General features: G+C 42.0%; 1 protein-coding gene across 5 annotated transcripts in view; it reads left to right on the top strand.

The window, feature by feature from the left end:
- Positions 1 to 17,805, top strand: part of fam13b (family with sequence similarity 13 member B) — a 43,551-nt gene that overhangs the window by 11,132 nt on the left and 14,614 nt on the right. For all 5 annotated transcript variants that reach the window (XM_058064679.2, XM_058064680.2, XM_058064676.2 and 2 more), the window contains exons 3-7: positions 1,347 to 1,556; positions 2,943 to 3,155; positions 4,699 to 4,876; positions 5,328 to 5,472; positions 8,818 to 8,942. In XM_058064679.2, the coding sequence (XP_057920662.2) occupies positions 1,391 to 1,556; positions 2,943 to 3,155; positions 4,699 to 4,876; positions 5,328 to 5,472; positions 8,818 to 8,942 (827 nt within the window). In that variant the 5' untranslated portion in view covers positions 1,347 to 1,390. The remainder of the gene's footprint in view (positions 1 to 1,346; positions 1,557 to 2,942; positions 3,156 to 4,698; positions 4,877 to 5,327; positions 5,473 to 8,817; positions 8,943 to 17,805) is intronic.

Raw genomic sequence — 17,805 nt, 5'->3', positions numbered from 1 at the left:
TTATCATCACAAGGGTCGCGGGGGTGCTGGAGCCTATCCCAGCTGTCTTCGGTACACCCTGGACTGGTGGCCAGCCAATCACAGGGCACATATAGACAAACAACCATTCACACTCACATTCATACCTATGGACAATTTGGAGTCACCAATTAACCTAGCATGTTTTTGGAATGTGGGAGGAAACCGGAGTACCCGGAGAAAACCCACGCATGCACGGGGAGAACATGCAAACTCCACACAGAGATGGCCGAGAGTGGAATTGAACTCGATTAAACATAAAAAACAGCAAAAAATGAGAAAACCATAGCTGGTACAACTCATTTCCTTCATGAAAAACTATAATTATTCTGTATAAAATGTATTTTGTTCATATTTTTGGGCAGCAGGAATGGATTAATTTCATGGCCGAGCGTGCAATTGAACCCTCTCAATAGCTGTATGGTCTGCGCGTTAACCACTCGACCACCGTGCAGCCCTATTCGGGAACAATGAAAACATATCAGAAAGCTGCGTTTCTTCGTGAGACCGCAGTGCATTCCCGGATCAGCTAATAAGTGACTCTTCAGCAGTCAAGGGTGGAGACAGAGCGGTCTTCCTTCCCCTTATAAGGCGTTGCGGCGGACGAGGAGGCTGAACCTAATTGCATTCGTATTTTGCTTTGTAAACATACTACCTTTCACCTCAACTGGGTTTCATGTGCGGTTTTCAGCTATCAGTAATAGCGGAGTTTTGCTCAGACGATGCGTTGCACAACAAGCGGACCGTAAATACGACAAACTGGTTTTCAGATGGTTGTCAAGAGATTAAAGAGGAGGACCTGTTTTACCGCCTGAGGAAGAAACATGACGGATGAAGACAGATTATGCAAACACAAAGCATTGTGGTCCAAGTTTTGTGAACTGATTTTCAGTTCAAAACTACTTCTGTCAACATTTGCCATTATTGTTATTATGTAATAAATGCATTATCCTTTGGGTTCCTTTTGGTTTGCTCCAATCAAACCCCCATGCTAAAAACTAGTCTTCATCCAGTTCCGATGTTTACCCTCAGATTGCTCACAAAGTGACCCTCATGCTCCGTTTGCGTTCATTTTCACCGCCTTTGCATGGGAACTCAAGTGTGACGTTTACAAGACCAAATCGACTGAGTGGGTTAGGAATTAAATGAGTAAGTAATAAGAATTATGTAAGAGTGGAATTATGAAACTGTCACTTTCCCCCAACATGGAACCACGCTGTCATTTTGAATGTTTAGAGAAGCTGCTTGGTAATTTTGTATAAAATATACACAAAAATGAAGCAAATTATGACTGGTTTCCTGTGGCTTTCTCTTTTTTCTCTCCCAAGACGTGAGGTCTTGGTGGGGTTGTGGTAGGGAGGAGGAGGAGACCATGAGGAAGAGCGTGTCCCCGTTGCCAGGCAACGAGGGCGGAGGCTCACCCAGCGCCACGCGGGTTTTCGGCGTCCCGCTGGAGGAGGTGGCACGCACGCACACACTCAGCGGCCACGAGGTTCCTGCATTAGTAAAAGACATCGTCGACTACATTGAGGAGCATGGTGAGTCACGCAGACAGCCACCAAATTAGGGGTCTCAAACTCAATTTACCTGGGGGCCACTGGAGCTAAGGTCTGGGCAAGGCTGGGCCGCATCAGGTTTTCGGAAAAAAAAATGCATTTATTAAAAACAGAAAAATATACAAACTTTTTCAGTGCGTTGGTTCCGATTTTCTACAATAAAAGCTCTGATAAAACATTCCACTGTTCTCAAATATCTTAATTTTAATTTTTCTGCACAAAATAAGATGAAAAATAAACAAATGAAGAATAAAAAAAATCAATCAATCAGTAATAAATAAATATAATAATAATAAAACGGCAAATAATAAAAACTTAAGAAACCACATATAGTTGGTGGGTAGACAAATTATTTTTTTCAGATTAAAATGAACAAAGCATTATTAGAGCCCTGTAGACATGACAAAACACGACTATAGTCACATTTATACTCTTTTTATTTACAACATATTGCGCAACTGCAGGGTCTTGAGACACAGGCTAACTCGCAAACTAGAGAGCTAGCGACCTAAACAGTAGCCTTCAAGTTATTTCCTTTAAACTTAAATAGCCAAAAACTTACCACTTCCACACGGATAGGGAGGATAACTATTAACAGTTACATTAATCAAACGTAATAATTTTTTCTGGGTACATGATACCATACAGCATCCATATCAAACTTGTGCGGGCCACACTAACATTAAACTTCAGCATTAAGGTGGGGGCCTCAAACGAGTGTCCTGCGGGCCACATTTGGCCCGCGGGCCGCATGTTTGAGACCCCTGGCCTAGAGGCTGAATGACGTAACACGCACAGTTGTCATCAGATAGTAACAGTAGTTACTTTTTTTTGGAAGGACAATAGCATTGTCAAAGTAAAACTTCCTAACATTACTCATATCTTGTGTTAACATCCTGGCTGGAGTCGTCTTTCGTGCGGTCTTAAAAATAAATCTGACTGTAAAGGAGAGTGGGTTTCTTTTATGTAACCCGTGTACTGAGGCTTCACCTCCAGTCCCCTCATGTCCATTTGTGCGAGCAGGGGGCCTCTTGACCATATGAGGTTATGTAATAAGGCTTTAATCCCGCCAAGGCTCTGCTCGTACGTGAAATAGGTCCCTGCTGCGAGTCAGGAAGTTATTCAGCCCGTGAAAAGGCTGTAATCTCTTAATTTGTGTGCAATGACTGAGGTATTAGTGAGAGCTCGGCATCAAAAGGATGTTGTGAAACTGCATTTAAAAATAAGACGGAGATGGAAAAATTACACCACTTGGCGGTCTGTAGCATAATGGAAAATAATATTTATCTCAAAAGTGAGAATTATAGAATTACATGCAGTAACTGAAAACAGTCTTCATACCCTCAAGTCATGGCCCCATCTTTTCAGGTCATCTGAACTTCGAGGGTCTCTTCTTGGTTAACGGCAACGCGGAGCGCGTGGGTTGGCTGCGCCAGCGCTATGACAGCGGCGAGGAGGTGGAGCTGGACAAGGAGGCAGACCTGGCGTCTGCGGTCAGTCTGCTCCGACTCTTCCTGCAGGAACTCCCCGAGCCTGTTATCCCGGCGGCCATCCAGGGACACATACTACAACTGCATCAAGGTGTGCGGTACTATTGCGTAGTCTTGCTTCTCACTCTTATTGTATTTCATTTTAGCATGTCTAAAAGGCAACAAACCAATTTTTTCCACTTTCTTTTTCTTGTATACCCAATTTTGGTTTGAGCACCCCGGAAAATAAGCCACAACCACTAAATTTGTATTTTGAATGTACAGGGCTCAGGTGTCCACGTTTTAACATGGCATATTTGGTACACAGAAAGATTTTTAAACCTTTAATTAAGTAAATCATTTTTTTTCCACACAGTATCGAACAGCACATGTAATATGGCAAGTTCTTCCTCCCCCTGCATTTTCTTCAGGGTCAGAATTGAACACCCTGATCATTTCTGCGTCACACACTTTGTCAGTCACTCTCGCCATGAGGCATATTAGTCCTATACCCAATTTTGGCTAACTGTCGTAAGTTCCGGACTTTTGAGCACCCCGGAAAATAAGCCACAACCACTAAATTTGTATTTTGAATGTATAGGCCACAATTGTCTAGCAGCAGGTGTCCATGTCGTAACATGGCAAATTTGATTTTTAAACCTTTAATTAAATAAATCATTTTTTCCACACAGTGCCTAACAATACATGTAATATGGCTAGTTCTTCCTCCCTCTGCCTTTTCTTCAGGGTCAGAATTGAACAGCCTTATAATTCCTGCGTCACACACTTTGTCAGTCTCTTTTGTCAGTCCTTGAATTTTCGCTGTCCTCAAGTGTTTTCCATGATGGAGGTGTGTGCCTCAAGCGCAAAATGTTCTGAAGTATATACAATGTTGCCAGATTAGAATGTGACCATGAATTAGCCGCATCACTGTATAAAGCTGCAGGGTTCAAGGTTTTTGGGAAAAATTCCGCTAGTGTCCTGAAATGTAAGATTCATCATAAATGTCTTACATGGTTTATTTCACACAAAGACACAATTACTGGGGATTCAAATATACATGAACATTTTGTAGCTGTGTAGCATAACGCACTTAATATGCATGTCTTAAAATATGTCTTATTTGCTTGACAGTACTATCGGGCAGATAAGCTTAACCAAAAATGAAGAGGCGTATTATTTCTAATGGAATCATAATCACTGCTGCTATTGTTAGGTTTCTGTTTCTACCCCTTCATCCTGTCCTCTTTTAACTCGCTTATTATCACACATAATCTTTTCTAATCCCCTTGACAGCCATGGGGGAGTTTTTATACTCTCATTCTTTAAATTTTACCTTTGATGTCATGACAATTTTTTGTCCGGTTGTTCTGCGATTTGACCTGATGTCTCCTTTGCAACATAATAGATGCTAATCTCATCTGTCGTCATATCGGTGTATCTTCCCGGACTGGAAATAATGGCGCTGATTACTTGTATTCTTTAACACAATTAATTCTTTTATAAGAGGATTTGCTTTGTTGTATTGCACCAAAAGCATCCTCCTTCCTTAAAAAAAAAAACCAACAGTGGTGATTGTGATTAAAACAGTCATGCTTGCCTTTGCTGATATAATCATCTCCCCGTCCCACCCCCCCCAAATTTGGCATCCTCAGAATACAGCAGCGAGGAGGAGCTGTGCAGAAACCTGAAGTTCCTACTGCAGCAGCTTCCACAGCTCAACTACGGCCTGCTGCGCTTCCTGTGCCGCTTCCTGGCTAGCGTGGCATCTCTTCAGCAAAAGAGCTGGAACATCGAAGCGCTCGCTGCTGTCTTTGGCCCCGACATCTTCCAGTAAGACGCCGCCGTAGGCCCATGCTGTGGTTGTTCTCACGCCAGTCCAAGCTCCCCGTGCAACATGGTCTTGGAACACAAATCAGTTACACTAACGACATGTAGCAAGTCTAATTTTTCGATCACTTGACGAGTGTTTAGTTTCAAGTCAATTGAGGCCGTCCTCATGTTCCAACATTTTGTGGCATACTATATTCATACTGTACTTTATTTCCCTTATTGTCTCCCAAGTGTGAGGCATTCAAAAGTAAAGTAAAAATCGAAGTGAATTCATTTAGGTATAAGCTCAGACTTACGGTAAACTAAAACCTGACTTACAACGCCGTGGTAGGAAGTAAACTTGTATGTATAGACCGAGAACCTCCTGCAAAGGCAAAATCACAAAACCCATTCAATTTTCCATATCAGATATTAAACCATATTCTCTTCTTGTCCTACCATCCACATGCAGTCTGTCAACAGAGGGCGAAGACCTTCGTGACCAGGAGTCCATCAGCCGAGTGCTGGCAGAGCTGTTGGACAACCAGGAGGGCCTGTTTGACTCTGAGGACGATGACGTCTCGACCACCAACGACTACAGCTCCATCAACGAACAGGTACCAATCTGTGATTCACTTTGTACGTGTCTCTCCCTCAGCCCGGGGCAAATTGTGAAGGGAGGTAGCGAGAGAGTAGTCTGGGTAATTTTGACAGAGAGAAGAAGCTGGTCATGATGTAATCATGCGATGGACACCTTCAGCTTGCCTGCTAAGAAACCTTGCGTCCATCGAGCCATTCTATACAGTAAAAAAAAACAAATAATAAATAAATGATGTCAAGGGTGTACATAAACCTTTATGATAAGATGTTTTGCAACAATCTGTTTTAACTTGCACTTGTCAAAGAAGAGAGGGTGGGTGTCCGAGTTTGGGCAGCAGCGATATGTTACACCCACCCACGCTTTCTTACTCTGTTCCGGTTTATTCCTTCTCCTGTCTGCTTCAACCTAAAGCCATGTTTTTACAGAGTGAGCGGCAGCACCGTCAAGAACTGTTGCAACACTTGCTATGCTAAGTTTAAGTCAGAATGAAGTCGCATCAGTCAAAAAAATGCGTCAAGAGGAAAAAAAAATCTAACGTCACATAAAGATCTGAAATGCTTGAATCATAACAAGCTAGTGAGTCCAACAAGCAAGTTATTGGTAAGCAAGTTCACCAAGCTCCCGATTTCATTTCACATCACTGAATCTATAGAATTCTTCTGAACCCCTAGAGTGGTTGCTGACTAACATAAGAAGAGGTTTTCCTTCTCCATTTGTATCCTTGCTTCCTCAGACAAACATGGATCGATCCTACAAGGTGTTTTTACACATTTTACACAGAAACACACATTAATAGAACAGTTCTGGGTCGTCAGCTATAAAGCTTGCATAGCAACAAAACTAGGCCAAAAAGTTGCATACACCGTTACACAAACCTGGTGTGAGAGTGTGCGCACTGTTTTAAGTTTATAAGACACAGCGGTAATGTTTCCTCAGTGTTCTATTTTTGTTGTTGCGTATGTCAAGTGTCCCATCAGTTGCAACATTTATTTACCAATGTACAGCCTGTATTTGTGCATGTAATCGTACTCTTTCCTTGGGTTTTCTTTTGTTGTGCTTTGAACTGACACACCGTACTTTAAGTACCCAATATTTTGATGGTGTTAATGTCATCATTAAGTTAAATATTTTTAAACCATCCATCTGGAATTACAGCAATTTTTCCAATTTTCGACTTATTTTGAGTCTTTGCATCCACCCTTAAATTAAACAGTTTTTCCTCAGATCATATTCATTTGTAATGTGCTATCAATTAGCAAAATCGCTTTGTTTTTTGGCCCTAATTGGCCATGCTCTATCACTCACACGGATGGCAGCGGATGGGCTGTCACTCAATCTTTGTTTTATTTGTTATGCCGTTGCCGTGTCTTCCACATATTGAGCCGTATTTCCACCTCCTCTTTCATGGAAGCCCGCTTCTTCATCCTCGTCGTCTTTCCACCAGCTGTGATTTCAATGCAATCAACGCTCTTTTTAAAAATGGACTGCACACTTTGCATTGACCTTCATGGCGAACTTGAGGCTGAGTTGCGTACGCATACTTCTCAGGGTGGATTCTATGCACCGCAAATTGCGTGAATGTGTGCACACGCCACTTTTTTAGGTCTGAATTTGTCCATGCTCACATTTTTACTTTCTGGTGCATGCAAAGTTTTAGTCAAGAGTTCCATGTTCATTCTTATAAATGGGGCCCCTGGTGATTTAAAAATGTTGCACATGCACGTCCTGCTCAATGCCAGGTCGTTCGGAAGAAGATTTAACAGCGCTTCTCTTCTAATATCATCACACTGCCTTTTATTACTTGGTCAGCTCAGCATCTGAATGAGCTGGAGGAGTCATACAGCCGAGCTTCATTGCTCAAGATGTCACCCAATACATTTAAAGGAATGCACTTAAGTACTATCTAGGGTGACATATAGGGTTATTTCCCTATAGTGGCCTCAGAGTAATGTGCTCTATGCAGCATTGGAGCACATTAATTCCAGGAGTGCAAACAATGTGTGTGAGAGCGATGCATGTTAAGTATAAAACAAACAATGCAATCAGTCCAAGCAGTCGAAAGATAATGATTCCTCTTGCCTAATCTCACACTGGCACATCGGCGTTCCGTGAGTCATCCTGTGTGTCTGCGCTCTGGATGTGACGAGGCAAGAATCTCCCAGCAGCCAATAAGAAACCTGGAGCTGAGATGTTGCCATAGCGACACTGCAGACAGCAGCAGATGGGTTTGCTGTTGAGACGAGTGACGGGGAGAACAGCGGAGAGGACAAAGAGGACGTAGGGAAATAAAGTTAATGCTGCGTTTGTTTTGGTGGTGACAGATTAACCCAGAAATATCACCCTCGTTAGGTCATGACCCCCCAACCGTATTACTATATATATATATATATATATATGTGTTTATATGTAATAGCAAACTGGGAAAACATGATTATATGATTGGGTATGCATTATTTCTAAAACATTGTAAAGTTTTAATCACTTTAAAAATTGTTCCAACCATCTTCTACTGCTTTTCCGAGGTCGGGTTCGAGGGGGAAAAGCCTAAGCAGGGAAGCCCAGACTTCCTTCTACGCAGGCACTTCATCCAGTTTCCCCAACATGTTCTGGGTCTTCCCCAAGGCCCCCTATTTAAGTTGTTTGATTTTATTCAAAATACTGTTTATAAATACATAAATGTTGCTAATAGATAATACACAACAGGGGCGAATAATATGGTATACAGCAACAATTTGTATTATTTTTTTGTCATTATTTGTACACATTTGGTGCAATTTGCTTCTAAGCTTTTGTTGCCTAGCGCCTTTTCCTCCCCTCATTCCATGCATCTTCCTCCTCTTCTCCCCCTTCACCTGCTTGGTTGGACCCATCTATATTTAGATGTGTTATGAAACAACCTCCTATTGCCCTGCCATCCAGCTCAACACCTTAAATGTCAAAGCTAACGTACATGAAACGATAAGGTCGTTTCATGTCAGGAGTTGACATCACAAGTTCTACAGGCAAATTGTAAATTTGCCGCCCTTGAGTTACATAACGCCGTCACTTTTAGACTGCGGCAGTCTTCACAGTAACATTTGTTTTTCTCCAAAGATATTTGGAGGTAACCTTGGCACCTTGGATCGTTCAAGTGGACATATAGTACATACAACTGTGACCTTTTTGGCTTTGTGCACGTCAGCTCACTCCGCCGCAAAATTCCACTGTGACATACCGTTCCGCTCATCCATCATCTACACTCACTTCCTTTCAACGTGTTCGCTCTCGCCCACATCCTTTTTTGAGAGTAGTCACAGCGTTATTCCTTTTTAAGATACATTTGAAATTGCAGCTTTTTTAACCTGTTTGTGTTTGTCTTCAGATCACAGAACTTTTGGACGACGACAAGTGTGAGGCGGAGTGCGAAGAGCTCCCTCAGGATGGCGACGAGGGTCCCGCCTCTTCGAACTCAACGCCACACACGTGTAGAGATAACCCTGCGGACAGGTGAGAGCTCCCTTGGGGGGTGGTCTGTTGTGGACATCACTCCAAAACATAAAGCTCAACATTGCGACAGCATTTAATATACGTAAGCACAAATATTACATGCCAAGCTGCCACAAATAGATTTGGCGCTATGATGCTCATAAACACATTATAACTCACCTTGTCTGCCAGATAATAAGAAGACGAAGCACGAGGGGCCAGTGTCGCCAACTTTGCGACTTTGTGGCTATATTTAGCAAGTCATCAGAATCCTCTACAGTAGATCTAGAAGTAGCAGTAAATCCAGTGAAGCAACTTTTAGAGAGTGACATGGAAGCACGAGCAGAAAGTGCTGCTGTGGGCCCCTCCCCCATTTAAAAGTACTCATAGGTGGCTCCATTTTGTTATTGTCGATCATACAAATTTTATTACATCTAGGGGTGTTCTGATACTATTTCACTTTCATACTTTTATGACTTATTTTCCAATGTTGAATGTCAGAAAAGGCTTCATCAAGTAATAATACTCAGTATCAGCAACAGTAGGTGTGAGGAAAAACCGATCCATTTACTTCTTGATGCATCTGGTGTATGGTTTTATCCGCAGTAGGCATAATGTAGGGAGGCTTGTGGTGCTCAGTGAAACATCTAAACTCCATATTACTCACTACCAACAAGTACTGGCTTATCAAGTGTTTTGGACAGTGGAGACGTGGTCTCAAGAAAATTGTCAATCCATATTTTTTTGAGATGGTGCTCAAAGCACGATGAAGGCCATATTAATTTTGCCTGGTGAAACTTGTTTTGCACTCAGCTGCAACTCCTTTCCATATTTAAATGAAAAATACTGTCATACAGTGACATCACTGCGCTGCTGGATAGAAGGGTCGGGGCGGAGTCTGGAATGGACTGCTTGTATCGGATGGCCAGTATTGGTGATTTTAACTGGAGGCCAATCTAATCCAATTTTTTTTTTTTTGGTGTTGGTATGAGACTGATATCAATATCCTATTTACGTCATCTCCACTTAACCCACCACCACTACAAAGATTGCACTCCTGTGGAAAACACTGATTAGTAAGGAGATCTTTACTAGCGAGTGTTTATCAGCCAAACTGAGATGGAAAGTGAGTGGCTCAAGGTAGACCTCAGTTTGTGTCCCTGCTCATATTCAGTACATCATTAATCTTTTCAGCTACTACTAGTTTGTCATGATGTTCTGAAAATGGCCTTGGGATTCTATTTTAACGCGGGCGTACATCTGTGACCCTCACCTTGACAACTTAACAGCAGTGGCCGCCAGTTAAAGAACCACAAAATTCATCCTTTTGTATTAAAATAGTTCCTATAATTCCTAGATATTTTTTTTATTACCGTGGTGAAAAGTTTCCAGGCTGTTGTTGCTGTCAAGCTTTTTCTGACGTGACGTGTTCAGGATGGTTTGGCCTTGGTGGAGTTCTATTAGCTTTATTCACTGACGGCTTATAGACCTTAAAATGAGTCAACATGTCTTTAAAGTGTCATAAAAAATTGCTTTTCAAGATAAACTCCATCTTCTGGCGTGCTAAACTGGCTAGGAGAGTCGCATGATGACTCTCAGATCCATGTCTTCCTGCAGACAGACCTGAGGGGGAGGAGAGTCTGATGCCCCTTAAAGGGACAGCGTCTGACCTGCTGATCTCCTCTAAGATGATTAGTGCACTCAGACTAATGCGCATTACACGACGCATTTCACACCATGCATTTACATTCATTTGGATGAACGAGCCAACACGAGTCATAGATGTCATCTGGCATTAAGGTCCATGCATAATTCAATAAAAAAAAAAAATTAAATGTTCCAAACATTCAAATTTATCCGAACAATTAAGTGGGTTCTTCCAAGAACCATTGCCCCACTCATCCCTAATACGGTCAAATGATTTTGTGTGTAATAATGCAATCTACCAATACAGATGAATACGCCAATCATGGAGTGTAGATTTATGTATGTGGGTGCGTGCGTGCATCAATTTCCCGCCCCCTGCTGGCACTAAAGATGATTGGAGACTGTCATCCAGCAAGCGAAAGCATTGATTTTTTTTTTTTTTAAACCATACTCTCTAGAGGCTTTATGAAACTTACCTGCCTTACGATTGAGACAAAGCGTGTGGACTGCATAAATGTCAGCCCCTAAATTAATCACAATTGTTTTGGATCAACTGTGTGTGATGATGACCTCTCCCTTGAGTAACATCAGTGATATATTTACTGAGGACATTCTAGTACACATTGTCTACGTCTTTGTGGTTAATGGTTTGTTTGTGGGACAACGTGGCAGGATTTGCTCATGTGTGTCTGTGGAAGGCTTTCTGTGGCAGCTGGAGGTGGTTTATTTGCACCAACATATTTAAAACGATCCTTGGCCAGACTCTGTGGATCTTTTAAGTCTTGTGCCATTGGTTTGTGTGTGTGTGTGTGTGTGTGTGTTAGCCGTTGTTGGCATGCAGCCTCGTCTAAGATGAGTGTCTGGCTGTGTGCAGAGATTAATGCTGTAATGTAAGCTTTCAGGTCCACAGCCTGCATTAGCAAAGCATTTGATCATCACTGACCCGGAGCGTGAGGATAAAGTGCACAGTTTGAGCAGCCGCATATTGTTTGATGGCCGTGACCCGAGCAAGAGCTGATTGGCTGTCAATACGGCTGGGGGGGGGGAATCATTGATGCATATGACTCAATGATTCACATGTAAATTAGCACAAAATTGATCAATAACAGAAAGTGATGCCGTTTTTAAAGGTCGAACACAATCCAATGTGCCATTTGACACATATAAACCAACATAACACGAGCCCTAGCGTTGTTTCTTAAGAATGCAGTGTGATCACGAACTGTCTGTGTTTAAACAGCTGCTAGAGCTGTTTTACACCAACATGCTGGTCAACATGGTGGTGATGCTAACCAACACTAAAAGGGAGATGGTGTTAGCCTGCCTACATGGAATTCTAAAGCAGATGCAAAAGCGAGGTCCGCTCTCCTTTGCATTTGTATCAGTTGCTCTGACATTTGGTGGGTTGCAACAATTTGGAAATAGATCGCTAGGATGTAGTGAGTCAGCTGTGGCCGAGTTGTTTGTCTGCTGCTTGACTGACAGGAGAGTCTGTCTCCTCCTGCTGTTGCCATGCTGCTGTAACGTGACCCGCGAACACGCTCGCCTGACATCTTGGCAGCACTTAGTCGTTTCAAATCCGTAGAATCCTGCATTTTAATCTTCTTTATCTTACATACTTGTAGTTTATTGCCACTGCCGAGAATCTTTTTTTCCACAAGGCCTGCGGAATATCCTGTCTGAATTCTTAGGATGCAAATTGAGCCGGAGGAGAAAATAAGTGTCACCTTTAAAGTGATTTATTGATTTGTTTGAGAAAAAGAGCAATATCGAATCTCATAAGGGGAAAGGTCAGCGCAGAAAAAAAACATTGAAATCAATTTTTCTATATTTCATTGTGCACCAACATGCCCAGTAGTATTGTAACTCTACACTATAATAAGGGATGTCCCAATCCACATTTTTTTGGTTTCCGATCCACATTTTTCATACTGCGGCTGATCCGATACAGTACTGAAACTACAGTAAAGTCTCGTTATATCGATATTGTCGGGAGTCTGAAAAAATATCGATATAACCGGACTGTCGATATATCCGATCCTGCGCCGAACTGCATTAAAAGTGGGCAATAATGCACTCGACATTGTTCTATACACACGAGAGAAACCACGAACGCCAGCATGTACATATGTAAAACAGTGATGCAAGCGATAAAAAGATATCTGAATACAACACAATTAAATACATGTATTTGTACGCTTGTGTCTTCGTTGGAATAGGTGTGTGTATGCTATGCCAGTTGGTTCTTCTGTTGCAGGCATGTGTTTGGCCAGCTATGTGGGGCGGGTTGAGCATGACCTGTGAACCAGGAAGTGCGGGAATCAGTGTGTGTGCTGTGCTCTGGTGGTGGAAGTATGAAAAATAAAGTTGACTGGAAGCAGCCGTTCGCTGCATTTCTTTTTTGGTATTGAAATCCTTAAGCAAAGATTGATTTAAGCTTCTTTTGTATCGATATAAGCAGACCAAATTGGCTGGCGGGAGATGAAAAGGGCATCGTAGTAACCGGATTATCATAATAACCGGGTATCGTACAAACGTAACTAATTATATCATAAAAGACTAGAAATTTGCCGGGAAATGAAAATAGTATCGTAATAAGCAGTACTTCGATATAACCGATATCGATATAACGAGACTTTACTGTAGTTTTTATAATAAGCTTTTGCTACAAACATGAATTAGTGGAATTGCTCTTCAAAAATAATGCAATCAAATGTACTTTCTTATTACACAGCATGACCAACAATATTGTTTGGTCAGGTTTCTAATACAATAAAAGATCCAATAACAGCCCATCCAATAAAAGATAAATTGGAGAAAATAGGGGTGCAAAATACTTTTAATGTAGGACTAATCATTTGACATGGTTATAGATCAATTTGTGGTGTCATTTAAATATAGATATTTTTTTAACAAACTCTCATCAATGCAATAGTAGTTTATTGACAGTACCTAGTATAAACAGCAAGAAGTTACAGCGGCACTTCCCATCCAAGCTCCCCTCACCGTGACACATCAGTCCGGGCACAGTGAGAGGGAACTACCACTGTAACTATGGAGCCTAATAACCAACATCCAAAAAAGAAGAAAGAAAACGCTTGAGGAGCATTACCGCTCCTAGCATGATAGTGTGGCCGAAAGTTCCGAAAGCTATACGGCAACCAGATCGACTTGATCTTGTGGCCGAAGCAAATATTATCTGATCGTCAACAACCAACGAACATCCGTAACCATAAGCATGGTTATGTACATACCTTGGTTTTAAGGTTGCATTGTTTTTCTATTTTGGTACAGGCGTCATAGGATCTCATCCTTTAACATGCTAGCATGATTTCTAACAGGCTAGGACTGTGTGCAGAGAGGGCGGATGTGTTTTGCTGTTGTTTTGGTGCACTTGGGGCTGTCAGTAGCCTCTTCTGTTTTTGCAATAAAGATGTCATTGATCGACCAGCTCAGTCACAATTCCATCTTTGTCCTTCATGATGGTTGCAACAGTCGAGTGTTAAGAATAGTAGATAATCTTTACAAAACATGATCAAATTAGTGTATAGTTGACATCATTCATTATGAATTATATTTTTAGAATAGGCAGAGGGCCGCATTTCTTTTCCCTAGCTTTTCATGTGTACCACTTGGCAAATTTATATGCCTCTGTACCAAAGCCAAAGTCCCCCGTACCAAAAAATAAATGTACCCATAATGTGATATTCCGCCCCTGTTATTTTTATCTGGAGGTAAAGAGATTGATGTCTTCATCTGGCGTTAATACAAAATGCCGGAGAGCTGATATTTCAGTGTGTGCATATTCAGACTCATACACCCTAGAAATGTTACGTGTACCCTTAACTGGGCTCTTTTTTTTCTTTTCAAAATATCAATCTTCTGTTATTGAAAACATCTGACTAGTCACTACTGAGTGGGGTTGCCTCCAGCGCTGATGGTAATCATTACCATGATTATTACATAATTACAGGCTGACTGTGACAGGCAGACATGCTGATGCATACTGGTGTTATAAAATGTGGCATGCAGGTTCCATATCCACATGCCAGATACAGTTACATAAATGCAGGTCAGTGTGCATCAGCTGCTGTGTACGTGCTTTACATTCTGATCTTATAGAGCTTGGAGCACTAACCAGCCAATCCAAATGCTTTCCAAGGATAATTAACTGTACTTGCCATGACCGTGTAAAAGAAATTAGGAAGCCATGAAAACAATCACGTACAACAAATTCTAAGTTACACATTTCAAAGTGCTTGTAAATAATGAGCAGAGTGGAGCCTCTCACTATGAGCGCCAGCATCAGCCGGGTGCCGTCGCGTGGACTGAGCATCACTTAGCGAAAGCTCACATGTACTTGCTGACAGCAACATTTGTCATCTTAAACGGCGTACCGGGAAGGTCAGGCCGGGCTAAAACAGGATGTGAATTTGTTTGTCCGCCGCCACTGTTTAGGAAAACACGAGAAAGAGGCTGTGAAACTGATGCTCGTATCCCAGACAAGCATTCATTATGATTACTTAAAAAAAAAACAATCATGTACTACAAATTTGCTCGGAAAAAGTCCTTGACTTTTTTTTTTTGAGCGCCCCCGTTTCCGTGCTGTCCTCAACCTTCACTTCCTGATTATGTGCACGGCCTCGGCCCAGCGCCGGGTGCTGCATGTAACACGATACACGAACTGACCTAGATAACACTTTGTCTCACATGCCTTATCAGTTCTCAGTTCTACTCCCGGTACCGCAGTCCTTCACACACGCATCTTGAAGGATCCCACGGAAAAGAAAAATGCTTTTTATTTTCTACCAGCTGAATAATGCAAGACGTCGTAGCTTTGTATTTGGAGAGCAGATGAAAAGAAAACAGTTTGATCACTTTGATTACATCAGGGCACATCTTGCGTGCACTTTGACTTCATTATGCAGCACCCTTGCTTCATACTCAAAGCATTAAATTGGACTGCAGAGTTAGGTTAGCGAGCGATAAGGATATTTTCTTTGTCTTTCTGTTTATTTACACCACACATACACTCATAATTGTCGTGATTTTCAGAGTGTCCGTGAATGCATCTTACAGCCGTCTCGTGACAGTCATTCCGAGGAGGACTAGAGATGTGATTTGTGAGTTGGAGATACATATATGGTGTTGGAATTGCAGTGCTGTTGCTGTGTGCTGTCATAACCGAGAGGTATATGATATATATACATGATGTGCATGAGTTAATTACGCGAAACATTGTAACCTAATTTATGAAATAAATGAGTTACCATTGTTAATGGACTATTTTTGGGGTTGTGACGTCATCATGTGGGTCACAATAAGGCCGGCATACTGTTTGCTAAATAGTTACTTATGTAACTGCACTTCATTATTTCACTGTTAGCAGTCTGGGAAGCGCCAGGAGTTGAATCAGGAGAAATATCAACCAATAAAGCTTGACTGATGATTTGCTTCTCTGTACAGTAAGTAGCTCCAGCTTCTACAGTTCAGTGTCCCTTGTCCAGGTCACACAGTGCTCAGTAGAAGAATACGAATGTGTACATTGCTTATCAGGACAAAGTGAAGCAAGCAGTGCTGTGTTTTACAATACATACTGTATAAACAATCAGCAGATTGCAGTAGGTTCAATCCCTGGTTTAGTGGGGGTGTCTTTTACTTCATATATTCAAATTAGGGCTGTCCAATGGTTAAATATTTGAAGCATATTCATTACAGTTTTCAAATTAATTAATCATGATTAATCATATTTGCAGGGTCAAGCTCGCAGACCTCACAGCTAGGAGACCAGGGTTCAATTCCACCCTCAGCCATCAATACCATCTGTGTGGAGTTTGCATGTTCTCTCCGTGCATGCGTGGGTTTTCTCCGGGTACTCCGGTTTCCTCCCACATTCCAAAAACATGCTAGGTTAATTGGCGACTCCAAATTGTCCATAGGTATAAACACAGGACCCACAGCTTGACCACAAATTACTCTTACATATGCACCACCCACTTGTGCATCTTTGGAGACATATTTTTGTGTGAGTGTGTGTGAATGGTGAGTGTGAATGGTTGTTTGTCTATATGTGCCCTGTGATTGGTTGCCGACCATTCCAGGGTGTACCCCGCCTCTCGCCCAAAGACAGCTGGGATAGGCTCCAGCACCCCCTTGTGCAACTGACTGAAACATTCCCATTTTTAAGAAAGATAAAAGACAAGACAGGATTATAATACGTATATCCATATATCTGTGCTCCAAATCAACTGAAAATTTAAATTGACCTACAAGATAACGGACGTCGGAAAATCTGTCTTAATACTAGTTGCAGAACACTTTAACCATGTTGTTATCAGCAATAAGAGTGACAGTGAGGAAGTGTCGCTCCGAGGCTGGAAGGACTAGAGACGCGTTTGTGAGTTGGAGATACAGTACAGGTATATGGTGTTGGAATTAATAATAATTTATTAATGTAATAATTTATTTGTACAGCGCTATTCAGAGTACTCAGACGCTTTACTGTAGAGAAAAAGAAATAAAAATAGTTGAGTAAAACACTGCTGTTGCTGTCTTGAGGTCCCAATAAAGTTACAAACGAGCGTCCGACTCTGCCGTCGTAACACAAAGGCGTGGCTTGCCATGATTCATATGCTTTAATTACACTAAATAAATTCACATGATTAAATAAGTTAATTTACTTATCCCCTTTGACATGTTATTTTTGACAACCCTACTTCAAATCTGACTTTTTCTGTTTATTTAGCTGCCGTTCTGTACCCCTGTCAATCATTTTCTGAGCGTGTGCGTGCCCCAGTGGACTGGCTGTCATAGCTGCAAACTGTAGTCCTCACATAATGGACCAGAAAAGCTCCTCCCCAGTCCCCTGCTGCTTATTGGCTCCTGGAAGTATTTCCCTCCATTTAATTGGCTCCAAACTTGAGCCCCTCCCATTCCACTCGTCTTCACAGCCTCCCAGGGTTGTTGCTTAGATACATCAGGACATATTTGAGCGGAGTCCTGGATGTTTACTGCAGCACTCGGGCACACACGGGGTGCCAGGTGACAGTTGCCGACGAGACGAGTCCACATAATGCACCCGGGCTCTAACCTGGCTGTGCTGCTGGACCTGCTGCTTCTCATGCTGAATCATCACAGCATTCGGCTGGGATAACCGAACAAGGACACACCGGAGGTGAGCAGCTGGATCGTCCCACAATTAAAAGGCAAAAGAAGGAAGAGGTGCTCTGTGTAGTGT

Source organism: Doryrhamphus excisus, linkage group LG23, assembly GCF_037039965.1.
Source record: "Doryrhamphus excisus strain RoL-2023G ecotype Guam linkage group LG23, RoL_Dexc_Guam_v1.1, whole genome shotgun sequence".
Lineage (NCBI taxonomy): Eukaryota > Metazoa > Chordata > Actinopteri > Syngnathiformes > Syngnathidae > Doryrhamphus > Doryrhamphus excisus.
The sequence above is the reverse complement of the archived record's forward strand: the minus strand, read 5'-3'. Positions and strand labels throughout refer to the sequence as shown.